Source organism: Typha angustifolia, chromosome 12, assembly GCF_048772165.1.
Source record: "Typha angustifolia cultivar Huaian chromosome 12, ASM4877216v1, whole genome shotgun sequence".
Taxonomy (NCBI): domain Eukaryota; kingdom Viridiplantae; phylum Streptophyta; class Magnoliopsida; order Poales; family Typhaceae; genus Typha; species Typha angustifolia.
In genome coordinates, this window is record NC_133250.1 from 5726071 (window position 1) to 5753676 (window position 27606).

General features: G+C 41.1%; 1 protein-coding gene across 1 annotated transcript; it reads right to left on the minus strand.

The window, feature by feature from the left end:
- Window positions 1-27606, minus strand: LOC140772125 (nudix hydrolase 26, chloroplastic-like). Its single transcript, XM_073114035.1, has 6 exons — window positions 27392-27606; window positions 27236-27286; window positions 26764-26856; window positions 5758-5852; window positions 412-526; window positions 1-313 (listed from the first exon to the last, which is right to left on the minus strand). Exons 1-6 carry the CDS (start codon window positions 27596-27598, stop codon window positions 227-229), a joined length of 648 nt encoding a protein of 215 aa, XP_072970136.1. The 5' UTR covers window positions 27599-27606; the 3' UTR covers window positions 1-226.

The window sequence follows — 27606 nt, forward strand, 5'->3', positions numbered from 1 at the left end:
TTAGTACAATATTATAATTGATGCACCCAATCTCGTTAGCGACTCTGCAAAGAAAGTACCAAGAGAACATGCATGATGGGCACAATACAAGATCAATGATTCACAAGTTGCTGTTCACCATTATATCCATAATATTACAGAGGCAATTTATTGATCTAACCAAGGTTGAGGAGTTCAAGACAGGATGTGCAATTGGATTTCATAGAAGGTAGCAACAAAACTCATCCTATACTTCTGCAGTTGAATCAGGATGTAGTGAGGAGCTAAAGAATTTCAGCACTTCCTCATAGATTGGCTTCTTAAAATCCACAGCCTGCTCAAGAAGTACATAAGCAAAATGATATGAGATTGCAATTCCTCGGCTCATTACCAGATAATAATTGGAATAGTGGAAAGGGACGGTCTACCCACAAGTTCAATCACTTGCTGAGGTGTCATCCATGACCATTCTCCAAATTCTGGCTTTTCTGTCCCATCACCAGCAAGATTGACCTCTTCATCTTTTCCAGTGAATCTAATTAGAAACCTGCATATTTTCAAAGAAATGACTAACAAATATTCAGAATAGACACCGACGCCATAGTTGATAGATTATAATCATCTAAAAGACTTACAAAAGGATTTTAGCAAGCTAGAGCATTAAAAAGTGTATAAGTAGAGTGGATGGAAATTTCAGAACATATCCTCATTCCATGAAATCCCTACAGTGGAGGATGCATGCAAGCTCAACTCTCTATTTTGGAAGGACTTTTTAAGGAAATGGGTAATGAAAGACAGAACTTCAAAGAATGAAAAAGATTTCAAATTTCTATCAAAGAAAGTCAATCTAAATGAAATTAATACACTTAGTTAGATTCTTTTCTTATTACATTAGTTATTTATTTTCATTAAAATAAATTTTTTGTAGGTTATGTTCAAACGCGGTTGGGGACGCGTTTGAACGCCTTTGCGAATGTCTGCATCAGGTTCGCAAACATAGAGAACATGAAATGCGCGTTCGAACACGGTCGAGCGTCTTCAAACGCCTGCATCAGGTTCGCATCGACAGAGAACGTCTTTTGTGCAATCGAACGCGATCAGGTGCGTTTGAACACGATCGGCGGGAGTCCACTAGAATTAGGGTTAATAATTATTATTTTAGCTTGTTGGCTAGCCTCCATAAAGGTGTGAATAGCAGTCAAAATTATTATGCTATTAGAATATTAGTTTCTTGCCTCTCTATCTTCTCTCTAGTCTCTTTACCCTAATCTCTCCTCCCTCTTTACCAACCTACTACCTCTACCGTTGGTAAGATCTCTCCTAACTTCTAATCTTCCTCGTCTGGTGAGTCCTCCTCCCTCTTCCTTGTGATCTCAACCACTTCTTCCCCTTCGTCTTTATCCCTTAAACAACATCAACCATCCACCCTTACCTCAATTATCATCCATAACCCTAACATCCACTACACTTGTCACCACCACCATCATCCGTACTATATCGTGTTTTTGTCTCAGTTGCAATTCGAATCTGCGAAGGGCGTAAATACGAAAAAAGTAGATTAGGGAGTTACGGATTGATCCCACTTGGTTTCGTAATTTTCGGACAACGGGAGAATATTGGGTCAATAAATTCAGATCTTGAAATAATCATTTTGTAACTTATCATTGGTATCAGAGCCAAGCGAACCTCAGACCTCCATTAATGGTGAAAATAAGGAAGATGGCATCAATAAGGAGATCAATGGAGAACACACCGACTAGAGTCAACCCTAACGGTGAAACCCTAACCGTGAACCGATTCCCTTGGAGCGGCCATTGTAGGACCGAGTCAACCAAACATTGCTGCATAGGCTTAGCGGATGAACTTAGGGGCATGTTCCAAACATTGCTGCATAGGGTTGACGCAATGCAGAATGATCATAATGCTTTAAGGAATATGTCATAAACCGATCAGCTTCATCATCTCCTCGACGAAGATCGGTGCCTCAAAAAGGACCAGCGGTGGGACCACAACGAACTGATATCCTATAGGTCCAGGTGTGACATGTTAATATCAATGATCCTCTTTTACCTATTCCTACACATCATCCCCCACCTCCGATACACAACCCAAGACTAGTGGTGGTGGAACCCTAGAGGCATGCAGCACCAGTGTGCTTCGTCAATGAAGAGGATTGGCACTTAGAGGATGATGTTGATCCCTTCGGAGATGGTGATGGACAAGCTCGAGAATTTAGAGGAGATCAACAAGCACATAGATTCAGACCTAAACCAAGGATCTTTAGCAAATCCGACAATGCTATCCGAGGGAGAACCGCATGCTCGGACTTCCCAAAATTCTAAGGCAATGATTCAACGGATTGGGTGTTTCAAGTGGAACAATACTTTGATTGTCAAGCGACAGCGGAGGACGCAATGGTCTAGATGGTAAGCTTTTACCTCTAAGGAACGACATTGCATTGGTATAGATCGGCTATTCATGGTAGAGGATTTACCAGTTGAGCTGACTTTTGTAGGAGAATTACACGCAGATTTGGAACAGCAGTATATGAAGATTTTGTTGCCACATTAAGCAAGATGATTTAAAAAACGACCGTATTAGAGTACCAAGTAAAATTTGAAAGAGTTAGTAGTCGTTGTGAGCCACCATGGCCCGAACCAACATTGATAAGCACATTCATTTCAAGGCTGTAGTTGGAGATACAGGCAGATGTTCGTGCTCTTTGTCCTACCACTCTTGAGAAGGCCGTGAGGATAGAGCAAAACCACAAGGCTCTCATGATGGCAGCGAAAACAAGTTGGTTAACTGAGACGGGCGGTTTCCGCCTAGAACGCCGGCTGAAAATTCTGCGGGTTCAAAGACAACAGCCGCTAGTACTAGACCACAACTACCTTTTAGACCTTCCGATATTAGAGGAGACACAAGAACCACGATTCGAACTCTCACACCTGCCTAGGTGGAGGAGAAAAGAGCGAAGAGCCTTTGCTTTAAATGCGATGAGCGTTTCACCCCCAGTCATCGGTGTTCCAAACCGATCAGGAGTATAATGCTCATCGACGATCTCGAGGACGATGAGGTTGTTGGTGTTGGAAAGTGTTTAGAGGAGGTCCATAAGGAGACCGTGGAGGAGGGCGCGGAGGAAGATATCCAAGCAGAAATATCGATACATGCATATTCGGGTACTTCCACGCCAAGGATATTACGAGTGGACGGACTCATTAAAAAGCATTATGTGCACATCCTTATCGATTTCGGGAGTACACAACTTTCTAGACGAGAGGTTAGTGAGGAAGTTGGGCTTGGATGCCGAACCTACCATAGGGTTTAACGTTGTTATTGGAGATGGCACGAAGCTTAGGGCGGACAGCTTGTGTCGCCGAGTCGGTATACGGGTGCAAGGACACGATATCATTGTCGACTTGTATTCGTTGGCACTGCGAATATCGAACATTGTCATAGGTACTCAGTGTTATAAAGCTTGGGACTCATCACTTTTAGTTTTCGGAGCATGTGGATGAAATTTAAGCAAGGAAACAAAAATATGCAGCTTGATGATGGTCTCAGCCGATTCCTATGATGCAGCCGATGGTGGGGCTACCTTGTGCAAGTGATTTGCCCTATCTTTTTCAATTAGGACCAGTAGGAGACGAGCCTCAAATGAGTCCAAATGCTACCATCAAGTTGTCTTATTTATTAGATAAATTTGCTAGACTGTTTGAGAAGCCAAAGAGATTACCCCTGAGGCAAACGATGGACCATCGCATAGAGATTGTACCCAGGGCTACACCAGCGAATGTGAGGGCATATCGATATCCACATGTGCAAAAGGAAGTTATCTCCAAGATGGTAACTAAGATGTTGGAGCAAGGCCTCATACAACCAAGTCATAGCTCTTACTCATCACCTGTGTTATTGGTGCGAAAGAACGGGACATGGCATTTTTGTGTCAACTACCGAACACTAAATGCTATTACCATCAAAGACCGATATCCCATTCTGGTCATAAAAGAGCTGCTGGACGAGCTTGTAGGGGCGACCATATTCAACAAGCTTGACTTGAGGGCCAAGTATCATCAAATTAGAGTTCACCCGACAGATGTGCACAAAACTGCATTTTGGACTCCAGACGGATACTACAAGTTTCGAGTGATGCCGTTTGGTCTCACCAATGCTCCAGCTACTTTTCAAGGCCTCATGAATAATATTTTTCGGCCTCTACTACGAATGTATGTCTTGGTATTCTTTGACGATATTTTGATATAGAACAGGACTGAAATGGAGCATTAGCAGCATTTGGAGGATGTGCTGAATTTGTTGAAGCAAAACCAACTGAAAATTAAAAAGTCCAAGTGTCTATGAGAAGTACCACAAGTGGAGTATTTAGACCATATCATCTCAGCAGAAGGTTTGGCGGTGGATTTTTAAAAGGTGGCATGCATGACCGCTTAGCCGATCCCTACTACCACCACAAGATTGAGAGAATTCTTGGGGCTGACCAGATATTATCACCGCTTCATCACCGGGTATAGCAAGATCACTGCTCCTCTCACTTCTTTACTGAGAAAGGACTCTTTTAGATTGACGGATGAAGCAACTACAGTCTTTGAAAAACTAAAAACAGCAATGACAACGGTGCCTGTTCTTAGCTCTACCGAACTTCACCAAAGAGTTCGTCGTAGAATGTGATGCGTCGAGAGTTAGCATAGGAGCTAAACTAATGCAAGGAGGACGTCCCAAAGTCTTTCTTAGCAAGGTTTTATCACAAAAATCCTAGCAATTATCAACCTATGAAAGAGAGATGTTGGCAATTCTGCATGCGGTGACAAAGTGGAGGCCTTATTTAATCGGTAGGCGATTCATTATCTGAACCGATGAAAAGAGCTTTCCCTACTTTATAGGACAACGTATTCACACTTCAACACAGTAGAGATGGGTCACAAAATTGCTAGGATATGATTATGAAATTCAATCGAGGTGATTTGACCCAGATGTATGCATGTATATCTGACCCAAAAAATAAAAAAATCGAGCGGTAGAGGTATGTATGTACATCTAACCCAAATGTTTTGAGATTGTTACAGGAGGTGTTGGATGATTCGAAGCGCCATCAAGAGTTGGAGAATCGAGGTAATTTGCTACTGGAACGATGGTGCATTTGGGTGCCCGCAAATGATGGATTACAGCAAAAATTATTGGAACACTTCCACCAAACTCTACTTATTGCAGTTTTTTGCTTTGGTGTTAGAGATATGTTGGTTGTGATCTTGCTGCAGGCTTTGGCACAGTGAATTTGTCCCAAAAAAAAATATATCTACGTGCTTACATGTACACAATCAATTCTGATTTCCTCATAACAATTGCTCTTGAACTTAAAGCACAATAAGCCACCCTAGGAAAAATGATAAAATAAATTAATTTCACCTTGATAAGCTAGTCAACTAAATCTCAATATAAATAATATCATTGTAAAGATTTCCAGTAAGTTCTGATAAATCCCAGATCATTGCATCTGTTAACTTCATGCTGACAGCTGGGTAAAAAGATTTAGAATCAAAAATAGTTTAAGACAAACTTACACAAGAGGTTACGAACAAGCAAAGCCCCCAACTAGTAAACTAACATCAATAGATAAGAGTGATAGTCACAGGACTAAAGGTCTAAGGATATACACATGCTCATAAATCTTGCAGAGCAGTCATATATGTCACTACTACCAAAATGGCATTTTAGAGAAGAGTTAACTCAAACTCAAAATAACTTATTTCCTGTCATGCTTACCATTTCTGAGCTTGACCTTTCCAATCAGATCCCCATTTTTTATTCAATTTTTCTCTTACTTCTGGAGGAAAATCATAGGTTAACCAAAAAGGAACCTGCAATATGTAGCAAACAAGCTAGCTTGTTGGTAACTATAGCTTCAAAAACTCCATCCAATTTGAGTTACCCATCTAATTAAAAAGACATAGCACCATCAAATCAAAATGGCTCTTACAATACTTGATGAATTAAAAAGAGCGCTTGCTAGCATAGTTACTATCAGAAGGTGCAACATGAATGTTAGAAAATTATAGTCTGTAAATACTGTTTTTAAGTATAAGCAACATAGACCAGTAATGTTCTTAATAAGTATTATTTTGTATTCTTGAGAATTTAGTGCTTCCTATGCCTAGTTTTTGTTTCACAATTTTCCAAGATTTACAGCAAGTACATAACATGTAGCTTAACCTCTAGCAGTGTTCAATTTTCTCGCTCTGCTTTAGTAACTCACAATTGACATGATAGTCCATGCAAATAAATGCCGAAAATATATCACTTGGTAATTTGACAAGAAAAGCTACGCATGATAAATTCTTAACAATTGTCTGCAACAAAATACTAGCCCCTCTACAGTTTAAAACTTCATAGATTTTTTTAATCTTTCTTGTATCTTGCATCAATACAATATAGGGAATCTAATAGAACATACCCTAGAGAACCAATGCATGGAGGAAAATTACTTTAAGCGATTTACAAACAAAGTAGATGATTGTCATGGCATTTGAATGACACTTAAATAATATAAAATAAATTTAATAAAGAATAGATGCTATTCTTTCTTACATCACATAGAAAATAAGAAAATATCTAGATGTTAATACTCTTAGTAATTCCCTTTTACCTTTTGGCTTCATAGTTAGTATTTGATCTCTTTTGTCAAATTAAAGAAGGTTAATCTCTTCAGAAACCAATATCTTAGATCTATGATGTTACTCAATGAGGCAGTAAAGGCTTGACAAATGCAGTCTAACAGTGCTAGTTGCAATCAAAGACACAGTATATCTAATACCTATAAGGTTAGGCTGCATATGTTTTACCATCCAAACCCAACATCTATTGTAGTCCTGTGGATCGGGATCAGTTTTAACTTTTTTAATGGAAAGTCAAGCACAAAGGTTAGCATTTACAACTTTATTGTCAGCAAAGCATAATTACAAACACCTCAAAGGCACTTACCCTTGATAACCCCCAGTCTCTCTTAAAAGTTAAAAACCTCTTCCAAATGTGTTGGTCAGGTTCCTCTCATTGATTGCATTGATGACATTTTTTGCAGCTAATTTGATGAAAGGATCTTATATCTACCCAACCGCAGCTTGCACATTTCAAAGTACAGCCCTCATATGTACGTTGATGCTACATGTATCCAATCAACCTCCTGGCCTAGGAAATCCCTTGATGGAGCAGAGGCACATACCCCAGTTCCAACTGATCCATTCTCTCTAGAAATTGCACCCACTTGAATATACCTAGTCATTTCTTGTCCTGCGCCTGCACATCTCATCAGCAGCCTTCATAGCAGAGACCCTCAACACCAGATTACACTTCCCATACAATGAGTTCCGTTTGGTCATAGGTTGACAAGCTACGCTTCCCATTCAAAAGGGAACATCTATACCTCCACAAACACCATAACTTGGAGGTCATCCTTACTTTCCACTCCTAGGCACTCTCTAGAGGATGAAGGTGAGAATATCCTATGCTAGAGTAGTATCATATAGGACATTCAGCCGGTCCCACCATACTCCACACTTCTTAGGCAAACAAGCATCTAGAAAGATAACTTCCTACCATCTCCGATACTAAGTTACATGATGTGAAACAAATAGATCGTTAGGATTCTAGGAACGATGATGATAAAAGAAAGAGAAAAAGAATGGAATTTCACACCTTCATTCTTAATTAGGATATCACGCCCAAAACTCACATTGGAGATCTCAAAAAAAATTTCATTTCTTCATTAACCCCGATTGAGTAAAAAGTTGGCTTATATATAAACCTTATAAATGACAATAAGCAAATAACACCCTAAACAATTGCGAAAAAGCAAATATAACCCTAAACACCATAAATAGCAAATGTATAATAAAAATAATTAACTTAGACTAATTTTCTAAAGGAGAAATTGCACTAATACATGCGCCTATGTAATATGTCATTGATGTCCGCATCATACTCCCCTAGTGGGAGAGAACTCGACTCTGTCGAGTATGTCCCTTGTAGTATTCAGGTTGCTCCAGTCTCACAGTTTCCTGACACCCCAAGTCACTCTGATTAAGCCAAATATCATCAGATTCAGGGATAGGTTTCACACCTCCACCCTCAAGCAAGGGTTTCACACCCAAATTTTTTAATGATAAGACTTATCCTTAGTAACTTCGAGCAGTGACTGAGACTTTTCTCATACTTCTCTAGTCTGTCGAGCTCTTACCGTTCTTAGTCAAATCAAGTATCATCATGCTTAGGGATAGGTTTCACACCTTCACCCTCAAGCTAAGGTTTCACACTCAAATCTTCATGATGTCAAGGCTTATCCTCAGTTTCAAAAATGACACCGATCATAGGGATCGAGAGAAGTCAATGGGGACGTGACAGCGCAGGATATGGGTTGGCAGCTACAAGCAAACGATGGTGGAGAGCGGGGTTGGCAATATCAGTGTCAGTGGAGAGCGACACTGGTGATGACGACAATAGTGGAGAGCACTACTGGGGACGACAACCTTGTGGAGAAGTTGCTGGCTATGAGGAGTTTGGTGTAGGAAGAAATTGGGTTGGGATTAAGGTAGTAGATAAGGATAAGGTGGGAATGAGGTTAGGGTTAAGGCTAATAGGTTGGATTGTGTTAGGTGCTAATAGATTTGGATAGGGTTGAGTTGGTAAGCGGAATTGGTTTGGGTTTAGGTGGGTTTGAGTTTAATAGGTTGGAGAAGGTGAGAGAATTTTGGTATTTTGGGGAGAAATTAAAATTTGAAATTTTGGTAGATATGGTAAGGAAGAAAAGAAAGAGAATTTTGATATTTTGATACACTTAGTTAGAGTATTTTCTTATTGCATTAGTTAGATGTTTTCATTAAAAAAGAATTTTCTGTAGGACGCATTTGCGAACGCCTGCATTAGGTTCGCAAAAACAGAGAACGCGAAATGCGCATTCCGACGCGGTCGGGCGTATTCGAACGCCTCCATTGCATTCGAATCGACAAAGAACGCCTTTTGTGCGTTCAAACACAATCGAGTGAGTTCGAACGCGATCAGCAGAAGTCCACTAGAATTAGGGTTAATAATTATTATTTTAGCTTATTAACTAGCCTCTATAAAGATGTGGATGGCAGCCAAAATCATTATGATATAGGAATAATAGTTTCTTACCTCTTTATCTTCTCTCTACCCTAATCTCCCTCCTCCCTCTTCACTAATCTTTACCGTTGACAAGATCTCTCCTAACTTCTAATCTCCTTTGTTTGTCGAGTTCTCTTTCTTTCTTGGGATCTCGACCACTTCCTCCCCTTCGTCTATATCCCTTTAACAACATCAACTATCCACCTTCATCTCCATTATCATCCATAACCCTAACATCCACTCCACCCGTCACCACCACCATCATCCGCACTATATCGTGTTTTCGTCCCAGTTGCAGTTCGAATCTGCGAAGGACGTAAATACGAAAAATGTAGATCAAGGAGTTACAGATCAATTCAATTTGGTTTCGTAATTTTGACTACGGAAGAATATTTGGTGAATATTTTTCCTCGATTGCGCAAACTATTTTCTGTAATAAATCCGGATCTTGAAGGAGTTGTTCCATAGCCTATCATTGATATCAGAGCCAAGCGAATCTTAGACCTTCATTAATGATAGAAATAAGAAAAATGGCATCAACAAGGAGATCAATGGAGAACACACCGACAAGGGAAGACTCAACCCACGATAACCTTAATCGTGAGGTCGATTCCTTCGGAGCGACCACGGCAGGACCAAGTCAACCAACGTCAATGGGTGTGAATATAGGCTTAGCGGATAAACTTAGGGGCATGTTCCAAACATTGCTGCATAGGGTTAACACAATGCAGAATGATCACAATACTTTAAAGGAATATGTCATGAACCGATCGTCTTCGTCATCTCCTCGACGAAGATCGGTGCCTCAAGAAGGACCAGCGGTGAGACCACACCGAACCAATACCTCAAAGGTCTAGGTGCGACATGTTAATATTAATGATCCTCTTTACCTATTCCTACACATCATCCCCCACCAATACACAACCCAAGACCGATGATGATAGAACCCGAGAGGCATGCGGCACCGGTGCGTTTCGTCGATAAAGAGGATTGGCACTTAGAGGATGATGTTGATCCCTTCGGAGATGGTGATGGACGTGCTCGAAGATTTAGAAAAGGAAATCAACAAGCACAAAGGTTCAGACTTGAACCAAGGATCTTTTGCGAACCCGACAATCTGATCCGAGGGAGAGCCACACGCTTGGACTTCCCAAAATTTCAAGGCGGGGATTTGACGAATTAGGTGTTTCAAATAGAATAATACTTCAATTGTCAAGGGACAGCGAAAAACGCAAAGGTCCAGATGGCAAGCTTTCACCTCCAAGTAACGGCATTGCATTAGTATAGATCAGCTATTCGTGATGAACGATTTACCGGTTGGGCTGACTTTTATAGGAGGATTACACGCAGATTTAGGACAGCGGCATATGAAGATTTTACTGCCATATTAAGCAAGATGGTTCAGAGGACGACCGTTTTGGAGTATAAAGCTGAATTTGAAAGAGTCAGTAGTCGTTGTGAGCCACCTTGACCAAACCAACATTGATGAGCACATTCATTTTAGGGCTGCGGAATGAGATACAGGCGGATATTCATGCTTTCTGTCCTATCACTCTTGAAGAAGCCTTTGAGAAGACCATGAGGATGGAATAAAAGCATAAAGCTCTCAAGATGGCAGCGAAAATAAGTTGGGACAACCAAAATGGCCGGTTTACGTCTAGAACGCCGGCTGAAAATTCTGCGGGTTCAAAGACAGCAGCTGCTAGTACTAGACTACGACCACCTTTAAGACCTTCTGATGTTAGAGGCGGCACAAAACCCCCATTCACACTCTCACACTTGCCTAGGTGGAGGAGCGAAAAGGAAGAGCCTTTGCTTTCAATGCGATAAACGTTTCACCCCCGGTCATCGGTGTTCCAAACCGATCGGGAGTATGATGCTCATCAACAGTCTCGAGGAAGACGATGAGGTTGTTGGTGATGGAGAGTGTTCAGAGGAAGTCCATGAGGAGGCCGTGGAGGTCGCAGAGAAAATATCTAAGTTGAAATATAGATGCATGTATATTGTAGCTGGACGGACTCGTTAAAAAGCATTGTGTACACATCTTCATCGATTTCGGGAGTACACACAACATTCTAGACGAGCGGTTAGTGAGAAATTTGGGCTTGGATACTGAACCGACCATAGGATTTGACGTTGCTATTGGAGACGGCACGAAGCTTCGGGCAGAGAGCTTGTGTTGCCGAGTCGATATACGGATGCAAGGACACGACATCATTGCGGATTTGTATCCGTTGACGCTGCGAGGAACGGACATTCTCCTAAGCACTCCGTGGTTACAAAGCTTGAGACCCGTCACTTTTGATTGAGGCCATATCGGTATCCACATATGCAAAAGGAAATTATCTCCAAGATGGTAGCCAAAATGTTAGAATAATGCCTCATCCAACCAAGTCATAGCTCTTACTCATCGCCCGTGCTATTAGTACAAAAGGACGGGACATAACGTTTTTGTGTCGACTATCGGGCACTAAACGTTATTACCGTCAATGACCGATATCCCATTCCAGTTATAGAAGAGCTATTGGACGAGCTTGCAGGGGTGACCATATTTAGCAAACTTAACTTAAGGGCTAGGTATCATCAAATTAAAGTTCACCCAACGGATGTGCACAAAACTGCATTTCAAACTCTGGACGAGCACTATGAGTTCCAAGTAATGCCCTTTGGTCTCACCAATGCTCCAGCTACTTTTCAAGGCCTCATGAATGATATTTTTCGGCCTCTACTGCTAAGGTATGCCTTGGTATTTTTTGATAACATTTTGGTATATAGCAGGACTGAAATGAAGCATTGGAGGCATTTACGGATGTGCTAAAATTGTTAAAGCAAAACCAGCTGAAGATTAAGAAGTCCAAGTGCCTATGGGGAGTATCAAAAGTGGAGTATTTAGACAACATCATCTCAGCGGAAGGTGTAGCGATGGATCCTCAAAAGGTAGCATGCATGACCGCTTGGCCGATTCCTACTACCATCACAGGATTGAGAGAATTTTTAGGGCTGACCAGATACTATCGCCGCTTCATCACCGGGTATGGTAAGATCATTGCTACTCTTACTTCTTTGCTGAAAAAGGACTCTTTTAGATGAACGGATGAAGCCACTACAGTCTTTGAAGTATTGAAAACAGTAATGACAACCTATGAGAGATCGTTGTGAAATGTGATCGATCGGGAGTTAGTATAAGAGCTGTACTAATGCAAAGAAAACGTCCCATAGCCTTTCTTAGTAAGGCTTTATCACAAAAATCCCAACAATTATCGACCTACAAAAGAGAGATGTTAGCATTCTGCATGCGGTGATAAAGTAGGAGACTTATTTGATCGGTAGGCAATTCATTATCCGAACCGATCAATATAAGAAAGGAATGGAAATTCAATATAAAAAAGGTCACAAAATTGCCTTCCATACTTTATGGGACAGCGTATTCACACTCCGGCACAGTAGAGAAAGGTCACAAAATTGCTGAGGTATGATTATGAAATTCAATATAAGAAAGGAATGGAAAATAGAGCGGCGGATGCACTATCATACCAACCTGATACCGTCGAGCTTGCAGCCTATTCTTCTCCCACTTTTCTTTTTCTTGATGAGCTGAGGTATGCATGTACATTTGACCCCGATGTTATGAGATAATTACAGAAGGTATTGGATGATCCGGAGCACCATCCAGTGTTGGAGAATCGAGGCAGTTTGACTGCTGGACTGCGGATGCATTCGGATGCCCGCAAATGATGGATTGCGACAGAAATTATTGGAGCACTTCCACCAAACTCTAGAAGCTGGTCACAAGGGTGTTTTGAGGACTTATAAGAGGATATCTCAAAGTTACACGTGGCAAAGATTGAGACGAAATATGAGGAGTTTTATCTGTGCTTGCGAAGTCTATCAAAAAACTAAGGCAACCACATTGAAACCGATCGAATTATTACAGTCTCTACCGATACCAGATCGTGTTTAGGAAAAAAATTTATGGATTTCATAGAGGGTCTTCCGCTGGTACGTGGTTATTCAGTTATTTTTGTAGTGATTAACAGATTGAGCAAGTATGCACACTTTTCAGCATTGTCATCCATTTTCAGCCAAATCAGGGGGTGAAATTTTTGTTAGAGATGTTCGATTACATGGCATACCACGCACGATTGTCTTGGATCATGATCGTGTATTTATAAGCAACTTTTGGATGGAGTTTTTCAAATTGCAGGGGACTTGATTGAACTTCAGTTCGGCCTATCATCCACAGACGAACGACCAAACCGAGGTGGTCAGTCGAGGCATTGAGCAGTACTCGAGGTGCTTTGTTGGTGAGATGTCGAGACGATGGTTGGAGTTCTTAGCGTGGGCGAAATGGTCTTACAACATAACCTACCACAGCAGCATTGGCATGACTCTATTCAAGGTGGTGTATAGGTGCACGGCTCCGACATTATGCGTTTATGATCCAGTGGCATCTGTAGATCGGACGGAGGTGGACTTAGCTTTGATGGATAAAGACGCTATATTGAGGAGGTTGCGAGCCTATCTTAAACTTTCTAAAAACCGCATAAAACAAGTTTATGATCGCAGCCATAGGGAATAGGAGTTCGACATCGACAGTTGGGTGTTCGTGAGGGTGCAACCGTATCGACAGGTGAGATTGCATCTGATGTGAAACCAGAAGTTAGCGCATCGCTACTTCGGTCCATTTCGGGTGTTAAAGCGTATTGGTCCAGTTGCATATCGTTCGGAGCTGTCGGAGGGGTCGAGAGTGCATCCTATCTTCTATGTTTCATTGCTAAGGAAGCGGATTGGAGATCATAAGGTCATTGGATCAGTTCTACCGGAGCTATTAAAGGAGACAGAGATCGTAAAGCCAGTTCGTGTACTTGCTAGGCACCAACGACGTCATGGTACCAGATTAGAGATGGAGATTCTAGTAGAGTGACTTGGCAAGCCATCCAATGAGGCAACATGAGAGTTGAAGACGGATATCTTAGAGCGTTTCCCTGACTTTACACCTTGAGAACAAGGTGGGAGAAACGTGGTGGGCTGATACACTTAGAGTCTTTTCTTATTGCATTAGTTAATTGTTTTAAAATAAATTTTCTGTAGGTCGTGTTCGAACGCATTTGCGAACGCCTACATTAGGTTCGCAAAAACAGAGAATGCGAAATGCACGTTCGAATACGATCGGGCGCGTTCGAACGCCGCGTTCGAATGCCTGCATCGCATTCGCATCGACAGAGAATGCCTTTTGTGCGTTCGAACGTGATCAGGTACGCGTTCAAATGCAATCGATGGGAGTCCACTAGAATTAGGATTAATAATTGTTATTTTGGCTTGTTAGCTAGCCTCTATAAAGGTGTGGATGACAGTCAAAATTATTATGCTATTGGTATATTGGTTTCGTGCCTCTATCTTCTCTCTACCTTAATCTCCCTCCTCCCTCTTCACTAACCTACCACCTCTACCGTTGGCAAGGTCTCTCCTAACTTCTAATCTCTCTCGTCTGTCGAGTCCTCTTTTTCTGGGGATCTGAACCACTTCTTTCCCTCCATCTATATCCTTTAAACAACATCAACCATCCACCTTAATCTCCATTATCATCCATAACCCTAACATCCACTACACCCGTCACTACCATCATCATCCACACTATATTGTGTTTTAGTCCCAGTTGCAATTCAAATCTGCGAAAGGCGTAAATACGAAAAATATAGATCAGGAGTTACGGATCGATTCCACTTGGTTTCGTAATTTTCTGACTGCGGGAAAATATTTAGTGAATATTTTCTCTCGATTGCGCAGACTGCTTCTTGCAATAAATCTAGATCTTGAAGGAGTCGTTCGGTAGCCTATCATATTTTGGGGGAAAATTTTAAAATTCGAACTTTGGGATAGGTTTGAGTAGTTTTTGGATAGTTAGGATTTGTTGAGAGGGTTAAGGAAAAAAAAAGATTTGTTGAAATCTCAAGGAAAGAATAAATCCGGATCTTGAAGGAGTCGTTCGGTAGCCTATCATATTTTGGGGGGAAATTTTAAAATTCGAACTTTGGGATAGGTTTGAGTAGTTTTTGGATAGTTAGGATTTGTTGAGAGGGTTAAGGAAAAAAAAAGATTTGTTGAAATCTCAAGGAAAGAATTAGCAACTAGAATTTGAAATTCAAAAATTCAAAATTCAAAAATTTGAAAATTCGAAATTCAAAAATTCAAAATACATGAAATTTGAAAATTCTCAAAATTTGAAATTTTGAAATTCTTTGAGATGCGATTTAGGTGATGATGGACAATTGGATGATGCACAAACACTCCACGTTTGGTTCAATCTTGCTTCGCAATTCTGAAATGATGACCGATTCTTCTCATTCCTCTACAACGGCGATCTTCTCATACGATGATGATTTGACATTCATGATACAAGTGTCGAGTGAATGACAAGTTTAGAGCAACATAGAACTTAGAAGGCAGGCCATTTATACACAGTGGAATTGGTGAAAAAGGTTGGGGAAGATGGGTAGCACGGGAAAATTAATAGGCGATAGAGACAGAAAATATGGTTTGGAGAAAAGTTGAATCCTAAAAAACCATTGCTCTAATACCAAAAATGATGCAAAACATGGTAAGAAAAGAGATAGAGGAAAGAGAAAAAACAAATGGGGTTTCACACCTCCATTCTCAATTAGGGTTTCACACCCAAAACTCACATTGGAGATCTCAAAAAAAAATCAGTTTCTTCATTAACCCCGATTAAGTAAAAAGTTGGTCTATATATAAACCTTACAAATGACAATAAGCAAATAACACCATAAACAATATCGAAAAAGCAAATATAACCCTAAACACCATAAATAGCAAATGTATAATAAAAATAATTGACTTAGACTAATTTCTTAGAGGAACTGCACTAATACATGCGCCTGCGTAATATGTCATTGACGTCCACATCATTACATGCATGACCAATTTGCACAAGTAAAAATATCCACAGCACTTCCACATGGGTATCTTCCAATCGAAGGCCTTCCATAGGAATTGTTTGACATGAGAACTTGTAGAGATCACCTTCTTAACCCCACAATCACCGTGAGTCCAAATCCGAAGACGGAATTGGATTCTGACTCATGACCAGAAAGCTAGGGTTACCACATATCTCCAAAATTAAGAGGTAACTCGAGATCAACAGTTAGATGGTCGAGTACTTTTAAGATTGGGATAGATTCGGGATAAAGAACGAATCTATCGGGATGGAACTTAGAAAGGGGATGCCGAAGAGGTGTAATGGTGGACAACGTAGGGTTATGGTAAGGTGGCGGAGATGACAATGGTGGAAGTCAATGAAATCAGTTGAGAATGGATAAGTCATTCCTTAGAGCTAAAGGGATGTGGCCAGATAAAGAGGAAGGCAGCAATGAAGATCTTAGTTGATAGCTAGGGTTCCAAAGCTTAGAGGTAATCGAACAAGAAGGAGACGATCTTACAAACTAATTTCAATAATTCAAAATAATTATCCAAGTGCACACCACATCTATTTATAGATGGCTCCCTAACTCGACTACACTTGGCAATAGGATCGAACAAGCTCAAATCTTATTGTCTAAGATAAGCAAAAACACTTAATTAAAACACATAAACTAGAGTTCCTCGCCGTCAGGCGTTTGAATGGCCTTGAGAGCATTCGAATGCCAATTTATTTTCTGGCTCCTGAAAAAATGCGATTCGAACGTCTTTTTAACCTTCTGCTCTCAAGAATTTGCATTCGAACATTTGTACGGTAGTTCAAATGCCTATTTAATCTTCTGCTCTTGGAGATGAGTTGTTTCGACTGGAATCTTTATTTCCTTCCTAAGTAACTCTTATCTAGCCACTACAGAGAGCCACATGGGGCTCTCCACAACTTATGCCAAGCCTTCTAGATCAAAGATGCAGCCATATATTCCTATAGGAGCCAAAAATAAATCAAAGCAGAAAACAAAAAAAAAAAAAAAAAAAAAAAAAACATGCTCTACCAAAAGACCAAATCAGTGAATCCACCTTCCCCCTTATCTATCAATATTTCCATGTCTAGAATTCTCCTTAGGAGGTCCAAGCTGAATCACTTTCATAATTCCTATATATCCAAATGTGGTTCCTTTTAATGAAATGGCCAACTCACAATGATTCCAATGCTTGGGGTCCAATTATAAAGCATGGTACCCTGCTTAAAGGTATGTCCATAATCCAAGCATTATGGATAAAACTCTAGTTATTAACTATTGTCGGTTTTCATCTTAGGCCACCCCAGATTTGTCTCAACACTCTATAAAGGCACCTCTACATATCAGAACCATTAGCAGTGACATGTCACACGAGTACGAACCCTTACACTATGTTTGGATGGAGAGAAAAAAAAGAAAAAAGATAAGAAGAGAAAAAAAAAATAGAGAGAAAAAAAAAGAGAAGAGAATAATTTTCTCTTATTTGCATATACGAGAGAAAAGATGAAAAAGAAGGAAAACGTTAGTCCGTCTCTTCATTTCTCTCTCTCTCCACTTTAGAGAAAAAAATACTCTTCACTCCCTTTCACCTTCCATTCTCACCTAAAAGGGTTATCCAAACCAAGGTTCCGAAAATCAGTATCGAGATCGGCTGTTCGACAGAACGATACGTATCGGCCGTCTATATCGGATTGGACTATTTTAATTAAATAAAATTCTAAATATTATTTTAAAGTATTGAGAAATTTTTAAAAATTTAGAAAAAATTATAAGAAAATAATAATTACTTATATAAAGCCTAAAAATCTATTTTCTTTCTTATCCTTTCTCCTCTCTCTCTCTCTTTAACAGGCTGCTGCTGTAGCAAGCCTGCTGCAGTGTCAAAACCAGCCAACCGACTAGTTTCAGCCCGGATCAAGATCGGCTGAAACTAGGATCTATGATCCAAACAAGAGAAATCTTTCCCTTTGCTACTCTCTCTTCTCTCCTACTCCCTCCATCCAAATATCGTGCCATTTTCCTTTCATTGTAGCTCTAGGTCATAGGTTTTGGAGTGGTACAGTAAAAATCTCTAGAGAAACATAAGAACCTGTTTCTCTTGTTTCTTCTAAGAAATAATATTTAGAATGAGGTTGAAAAGGCTACAATGTATATTAGACCAGTCAATCACATATTCAATCAATTAGAAGAACAATATTGCAAAGATATCTTTAACATGTTCATCTTTATAGAAGGTAAATATCTAATGTGTCTGCATTAAGAGAAATTCATTGCATACATTTTCTTGTTCTACATTGAGAGAGAGTATTATATTATCTTGGTTCAATCAGGCATTCGAATTTGATACGATTCGGACTTTGTCAATGTCGTCTCGAACATGGATACACCTTATGGGTGTTTTTTTATTGTTTAAGTGTTTTATTCAGAGAAAAATTAAGATTTCTGTAGGTTGCGTTTGAATGCGGGTCGGTGCATTCAAACGCGCTTGAGAACGCCTGTAGGCGTTCATAAATACAAAGAACGCATTTGGTGCGTTCGAACGCGGTCGATGAAAATCCACTATTTCTAGGGTTAATAATTATCATTTTTGAATTGTTTGGTTAACCACTTAAGGTGTGGATGACAACCAAAAAGGGAATAATCAAAGAATTGAGTTTTTGCCCTAATCTTCTTCTCCTTCTCTCTCGTTCCCTCATCCCACGGCTCCGCCGTCTCTAGCCTCCCTCAACCAGCCACTCACCTTAGTCCCTTAAGGGCGAGCGGCCCACACCTCCCCCTTTACAAAACTCTCTACCTTCGCCCAAACCCTTTCCACCATCCATAGTCCTTCCACCACCACCTTCCTTACCGATGCCACTCCATTACCGCCAGCCTACCACCTTCATAATCCACCTAAGATCCCGTGCCCCCATCCACGGATCCAAAGAACGGACTCCCTGACGTCCGCCCACTTATCTGAAGACATCTTTAGATCTCTCCGTCTGATTCACCTGAAATTAGATTCATTAGAAAGCTCCTTTCCAGAGCTACGACCCATCAAAATTTCACGTCGATCTGACGGCTATATTTCTAAGAATCCTCTTCTAAAGTTTCGTACAAGATTCCGTCCAAATCTGAAAACGGGATAGATCAAACCTTAATCTAGGGGAGATCGTATCAAAAATAGTATCAAAGCCACCGTTTCTCGGACACGCGCTTCCTATGACGACAACCAAAGCCATAGCTGCACTGTGAAACAAGGACGAGATTCCCCCAATGGAGGAGGGGGAAAGGGCTGCGAGAACTTCCACACGCGGAACTGCCCAATCGAATCTAAATACGGAAGAGCTTAGCATTCAAGCCATGATTGGATCTCTTTCCGAACAGATGGTCATCAATAAACAGATGATGATGATGATGATGATGGAAATGATGCGGAAAATACGGGCGACAAGAAAAGCCATGGCGATCGAAAACTCACCGACGACTTCCTAACGCGAGTCTACCACTATGAACCCACCGCCACCAATTCAAAACCATCACCAGCAAGAAAACCTGCTATCACAACCCTTTGGGCAGAGACCAGCAAGGATGGTTCCGTTAGGCCAATTTGCGGGTGAGCCTGTCTGTCGGGCAAACCTAAACGGAGATCATCTTGGAGGTCTAGACCCTTGGGCAGAGCAACATAAACTAAAACCGCGTTGGGTTAACATAAACCGAAGAAGGGATCATCAACCATTCATGATGCATCCACCTCAGGTTAGACAAGGGCTCGGTTATAATTCAGACTGAGACAACAATATCTGTGGGCGAACCGTGCATCTCGACTTTCCGAAGTTCAAAGGTGGTGACCCAATCGATTGGTTGTATAGGGTGGAACAATCTTTCGCTTACCAAGGTACGGCAGAAGAGTATAAGGTGACGCTTGCGAGCTTCCACCTTGAAGATACGGCACTTCATTGGTTTCGGGCAGCCAATGCGCGTAATATGATTGAAAGTTGGGCCGATTTCTACACCGATAACATGCAACGATTTGGAGCATCGGGGTATAAAAACTTCGATGCTCTCCTCTAAAAGATTGTCCAAAGGACCACAGTTGAAACATACTAAAAAGAATTTGAGAGAATAAGTAGCCATTGCCAACCTCCTTGGACCCAACAACTTTGCAGCACTTTCATCTCGGGGCTGCGGGGAGACATACAAGCCGATGTGAGGGCTTTAAGGCCTAGAACCTTAAAGGAGGCCTTTGAGGATGCGGTACTAATGGAAGACAAGTATCGAGCAATGAGGATACACATCAAATGGAATTGGACAAGCCAAGATAGCCACGACCTGGTTCAGCCTACCATAGAGGTAGGAAATGCAACCGGCGTACTAAGAGTTGCTGCTGCAATGGTACCTCCTCGGGCACCACTGAGGCCCACCCATAATGTGAAGTACGCATCTAGAGGTCCAAGTCAAGCACTCGCACCTGCTCAAGTGGAGGAGCAAAGAGCCAAAAGCCTTTGCTTTCGCTATTATGAGAAATTAGTACCTGGACATCGCTGCACCAAACTAATAGGATAAGTGATGCTAACATATGGATTAGAGGAAGCTAAGGATGAGGTTGCAGCTAAAGATGAGGGTGTCGTTGAACAGCAAGGAGTAGTGGAGGAGCAGCCCGTGGAAGATATTATGGCTGAAATCTCCCTCCACACCTATTCTGGGACAACCGTACTAAAGACCTTACAGGTGAACGGTGTAGTCAAAAAGACTACAGTGAGAATCCTGATCGACACCGGGTCCACTCACAACTTCATTGACAAGAGGCTTCTTAGGAAGATTGGGCTCGAGTCAGTACCCACGAACGGGTTCGATGTAACGATTGGAGATGACACCACATTGCGGGCTGATTTTATTTGCGGAGGTGTGGAGTTGAAGGTGCAAAGTCAAACTTTCATATTATATCTTTATTCGTTGGCCTTGCGGGGTGCCGACATCTTCTTGGGAACTCAATAACTTTAAAGCTTGGGGCCCGTGACATTCAATTTTACAAACCTCACACTTACATTTCGGAGGAATGGTCGGAGAGTGTTACTGGATGGAAACCAGCTGCGGCAAAGGCCAGCGTTGCAATCGCTGTTTGGACTCCCAAATGCAGGGGATACAAATGAGCTTGTTTCTTTTTTAGCACCAACTTTCCCCTCCTTTTCAAATCTGCAGAGAGCCAGTTGATCTAATCCAACTCATGGAGGAGTTAAGAGAGAACCCGTCGAGCCACTCCGAGCACGAGGAGCGCGACAGGTTGGTACTAAAGCGCAGACGGATCAAGGTACCCGCGGACGAGGGGCTGCAGAGACTATTAATGGCACACTTCCATGATACTCCTATAGCAGACCACGAATGGGTCTTACGCACCTACAAGCGACTAGCCTAAAGATGTACATGGACAACGATGAAGTCGGACGAGAAGAAATATGTGCGCGAATGCCAAATCTGCCAACGAGTCAAATCGGAGACGCTCAAACCAAGCAGGCTGTTGCAACCGCTGTCTATACCGGAGCATATTTAGGAGGACATCTCCATGGACTTCGTCAAGGGGCTACCGAAGGTTCGAGGCCAGTCAGTAGTGTTTGTTGTGATGGATAGGCTAAGCAAATACACTCATTTCATAGCATTGATGCACTCATTTTCAGCGAAGAAGGTTGCTAAAATTTTTGTTCAGAAAGTGGCGCACTTGCATGGGATGCCTAGGACGATTGTGTCAAATCGGGATCGCATCTTCATCAGCGAGTTTTAGTCTGAATTTTTCAGATTGCAAGGGACTCGAATCAACCTTAGTTCAGCTTATCACCCCAAGACGGATGGCCAAACCGTGGACTCAAGCAATACTTCTGTTGCTTTGTAGTGGGCCTGTAACAACCCAATCCCAACAAAAAACAAAAACAATTTATATGGCACGACGTGGCCGGCCACAGTGTAGCCAGCCTCGTGCCATGCAGTGGCAGGAGGGGAGGGTGCCACGCACCCCTCGCGTCGCCGGAGCCAACCGGCTGCGGCCAGCTGGCCGCGGCGGGCCCCAGCGTTGCCACAGTCACCGCCAAGACCCACCCCCCCCCCCCACCGCCTTCCCTCTCTTTAAATCTCTCTCTCCATCTCTCTCTCACTCTACTCTCTCTCTACTCTCTCTTGCACTCCTTCCTCTCCTCGTTGCCGATGTCGACCCACCGCCACCTTCTCGAAGCCACCGCCGCCGGTGAGAAGCTCTTCCTCTCTCCCTCCCTCTCTCTCTCTCTCTTGCCCGAGCTCGGGCTCGTCGGAGCCGAGCCGCCGGCGAGAGGCCGCCCGCTGGCTGGCCAGCAGCGGCCGGTGCCCTCCCCGTTGGCCCGGGTCTGCAACCTCCTCCCTCACCTCCTCTCTTTCTTCTCTTCCTCTTCTCCTCTTCTTGTTCTTCTTCTTTCTTTCTTTCTTTCTTTTTCTCCTTCCTCAGCTCCTTCTCTTTCTTTCTGCATAGTGTTGGGCTCGGCCCAGCACTGTAGCAGACAGAGCAAGGCCGAGCCCAGCACTGATGGCAGATTTAATTAATTTATTAATTAATTATTTTATTTATGTTATTTATTTAGGTATTTTCTTCTTAATTAATGCAAATAGATTATTTAGACATTAACTATTTTAATAATATTACATATTCTTCAATATAATTATTATTAATTATAATTTGTATAACTAATGATTAATTAGGTATAAATATAGGTAATACTTATATTTATTTATTTATATCTCTATTAGATTAATATATAGATTTGTAAATTATAATTATCAAATTTTATATACTAATATTTTTATGAGATACATTTTAAATAATTATAATAATTTATTATACATTATTATTTTGTAACAAATAAAATGATCGGGTTATGTATTTATTTATTATTTTATAAAGTAATGACTACATAGTCCCTAATTAATCAAGATATAATTTAATTATAATTAGGTTTTTATCTATATTTATATTTTTATTTATAATTAAAAATCTAGCCAGTTATAAAAATAAGTAGAAATTCTAAAATCAAATAAATCATCATATTTTACTCGAACGGATTATAATGGGATAAACAACTAACTTTATATTACTTGAATATTTTCAAATGCCAAAGTCCTTATTTGAAACCCCGTGGACTTTGCTAGCGATGAGTTGTCACTTGATTGATTGGCGGATGTAAAGGATACGTGGTTTGCGTCTTCTGATCAAATGTGAGTAGTCTTATCCCCTAGACGTCTTTCTCGAATTAGGTTATATTATATATTATGTACATACATGTTTTGACCTCCAGTATGATTATATGACTTTATCTAGAGATGATTTCAGTCAAACATAATTTATCATGCATTTGATTAGGTTGATCTGGGATATGAATACATTAGTGATATATAGAGATGATTGGAGATGATTATACTGTTATGATTTTATACCGAGATGATCTCTAGCATAAATATGCATGTGATAGACTAGCAGGAGTATACATATATCAGATACATGGTTGGAGACTGCATTGCATCATTTTTTTCTCTAGATTCCTATTCCACATAAATTCTTATCATACATTGACTTGTTATCATATTGGATATATGCATATGATCTGTCATTTAGAAGGAAAGCATGAAATGTGATTGATAGAATAGTTGATTGAAAGCGTGAGGATACCCGAGTGGGCGCGAAGATTAGGACACGCTTGGTGGATGATTGATCGCTCGACATAGTCACGATCCTGTTGGCCTTACGTCCGAGGTCGTTAGTTTGTGTGCGCAGCAAACATTCGGACACATGCCGTTTGCCAGGGCATATGTGGCGAGTTATCCTCACGAGATTTCTATCAGCTAGAAAGGTGCCTGATCTGGATGGATGTTGATACCCTAGCGGGTGGCGGGGTATAATTATATTTGAGATACTCTTGCGGGTGACGGAGTATGCTCTGAGCCTTCGGGCATGATGTTGAGACCGAGTACCGGTGTTGACTGTGCACAGTGATCTACTATGATGATGACATATAGAGCTGACATTGATGACTAAAATGTTGAGAAATGCATATGATTTCATTATCATCTGATTACCTAATTATCGAGTGGTCAATATACATCATATATGGTTGCATTTGATATCATAGCATGGTCATGGTCGGCATGCATCATGTGTCATATTTGAGAAAGAGTTATGATGATCATATGACATGGAGATTTGTTTATTCATTGTCGAGGATTATATAGTTTTATCAGTTATGACATGTTATCTACTTTTTATTTATGTATTATTGAGGATACATTCATATACTTATTCATGACATGATGCTCTTTCTGATTCATATTATCCAGTACATGATTTACTATCTGTTTGACATCACTGATTCGGGGTAAGATCTATTCACTGAGCCTTTTGCTCATGATCTCTCTTTATTTCTTTTCTAACTCCCTCAGATATATGGTACGTGATAGCGACTTGAGATATCTTGAGAAGATATTTTAGAGTGATGATGAGGTGAGCTATTGATGCGAGACAGTATAGATGATAGTTTATATAGAAATTGAGTTGTACCAGTATTTAATATTTGTACTCTTTTGTATTAGACGATGATTTGTATAATACAGATCGAATCATAGTGTACTCTTGTATTAGTTGTTTTAGTTATATCTTGATGGTTTGTTGTGGCCTGTGCGGGTCCTGCCAGATTATGTAGTGATCTAGTGTATATTATTGTGGACTTGGATATTCATATGTTAACAGGTTTATTTGGTTAATAGTATGATTTATTTGGTGATGGATTATGTGATCATGGATAAGTTAGCAGATTTTATTTGATGATGTCATGATTATATGTGCATATGAGAGTATCTGTGCGTGACGGACCCCGTCCGACCTGTCGCATGCGCCGCGCGTGCCGTGTGGACGCGTGGGCATGCACATGCCGATGCCGGGCAGGGGCGTTACAAGGCCGACCAAGGGATTAGGTCAAATTTCTTCCATTGGCCAAGTGGTCTTACAATACAGCTCACACTCTAGCATCAGCATGACCCCATTTGAAGCAGTTTAGGAGCGCACTCACTCTATCTTGCGTGCTTATAATAGACTCGCAGCGGCGGATCGGACCGAGCTCGACTTGGAACTTGCGAACAAAGATGAAACCTTGAGACGACTCAAGATTCACCTAGAATTAGCCGAAAACTGCATAAAGCAAACTCATGACAAGGACTGACGTGAGCAAGAGTTTGAGATGGATCAATTGGTGTTCGTTCAAGCTCATCCGCATCGCAATCCACATTGAGGCCAATTTTGAACCAGAATCTGGATCACAAGTACTACGAGCCGTATCGAGTGCTATAACGAATCGGTCCAGTAGCTTACCGATTGGACCTACCTGAAGGAACCCGGGTCCATCCGGTCTTCCACGTGTCGGCATTGAAGGCCCAGATCAGGCCTAATTATGTGGTGGGTTTGGCCTTACCCGATCCAATGGAAGAAGATAGCCCAGCTGAACCGATCCGAGTCTCAAGCCGTAGTGTTGATCGAGTGGCTAGGCAAGCCCACTGACGAGTCTACCTGGGAGCTCGAGTCAGATATCATGGATTGCTTTCCCAATTTTACACCTTGAGAATAAAATTTAAGAATGGTAGATTGGTACGATTCGGACTTCACTGATGTCGTCTTGAACATAGATACACCTTATGGGTGTCTTTTTTTATTGTTTTAATATTTTACTCAGAGAAAAATAAGATTTCTGTAGGTTGCATTCGAACACGGGTGGGTATGTTTGAACGCACTTGCGAACGTCTGTAGGCATTCACAAATACAGAGAATGTATTTGGTGTGTTTGAACATGTTCAACCCCGTTCGAACACGGTCAACAGAAATCCACTATTTCTAAGATTAATAATTGTCATTTTTGAATTATTTGGTTAGTCTCTTAAGGTGTAGATGGCAACCGAAAGGGGAATAATCAAATAATTGAGTTTTTGCCCTAATCCTCTTCTTCTCCTCTCTCGTTCCTTCATCCCACGGCTCCGCCGCCTCTAGTCTCCCTCTACCGGCCACTCACCCTAGTCCTTTATAGGTGGCCCACTCCCCTTTCTTCAAAATTCTCTACCTTCGCCCGAACCCTTTCCACCATCCATAATCCTTCCACCACCATCTTTCTTACCGATACCACCTCTATAATCCACCTTAAGTCCCGTGCTCCCATCCACGGATCCAAAAAAGGGACACTCTGATGTCCACCCACTTCTCCGAAGATATCTCCAGATCCCGCCGTCTGATTCACCTATAATTCGATGCGTTGGAAAGCTCCTTTCCAAGGCTACGATCTATCAAAATTTCACATTGATCCGACAGCTATATTTCCACGAATCCTCTTCTAAATTTTCGTGTAAGATCCCGTCCAAATCTAAAAACGGGATAGATCAAACCTTAATCTAAAGGAGATCGTATCAGAATTACTGACAAACTAATACCTATTGTTTCATAAGAAATTAGTGGAGAATAAATTGATCTTGAGATAGTATTAAACATTAGACTTGGCTTGTACGGTGTTCCATATTTTGTAATCAGTAAGTTCTACTAATTGGCTCGACTCAAATCTTATGATTGTTTGAATCAGATTGCTATACAAGAAAACTATCAATCTAAGCAATGAACAAAAATGGAGATAAGTAGAGAATAATATGGTAGGCCAACCTCCGCGACAATCTCTCCTGACGTAACTCCTGTTTCTTCTCTCAACTCTCTCATTGCTGCTACACTAGGATCTTCATTTCCATCTATACCACCCTGCAATAAAACAATTCATCACATTGCAAAATTCGATAGATAAGAGGGTATATACTCTTCGATGAACAAATAATTACTCTAAAGCAACTCCTAATTTTGCCAACAAATTTTTGCAAGTCAAAACATACATTTTCTAATTCTCAGTTAATAGTTACATACATCGAAAGCAAAGAGTTATCGTCATCAAAAATATGGATCAACTCCAATCAAGTGAACGAGATGAGTATAAATAATTTCTAATAATGTTAAACTTTCAGAGGAAAAAAATTGAGAAACATGATAATAGCATGATATAGAAAATGAAAAGGCACCTAAAGATCCCAATAATTTCTTCAAATAAGAGAAAGTAATACCAAAAAAACAAAGGAAACAGAGTCACCTGAGGCATTTGCCATGCGCCGGGGATATCAAGCCTGGAAGCCGAAAAGATCTGCTAAAAAATACAACATTCCAAAAGTATCATTCCAAAATTATCTGACCCCAAAAACGGAACCGATCTGAAAGGTAAAAACCGTAGAAATTTCCGCCATTAGACCTTGCTCGAACGATTAACGAGGCAGATTCCAACGTTTCTCCGGTACCCTTGGGGAGGCGCCTCCATTGTCGCTACAAGCTTGGATCTCCTTGGAGTTCGCGTAAGTTGGACGCCCGTAAATTTGATGGCGGTGGAGTGGTAAAAGGGGAAGAGAGCGTAACTTCGAGCCACCGGGTAAATGGGCTTATAAAAGCTGGAGGATACCATTCTTCGCC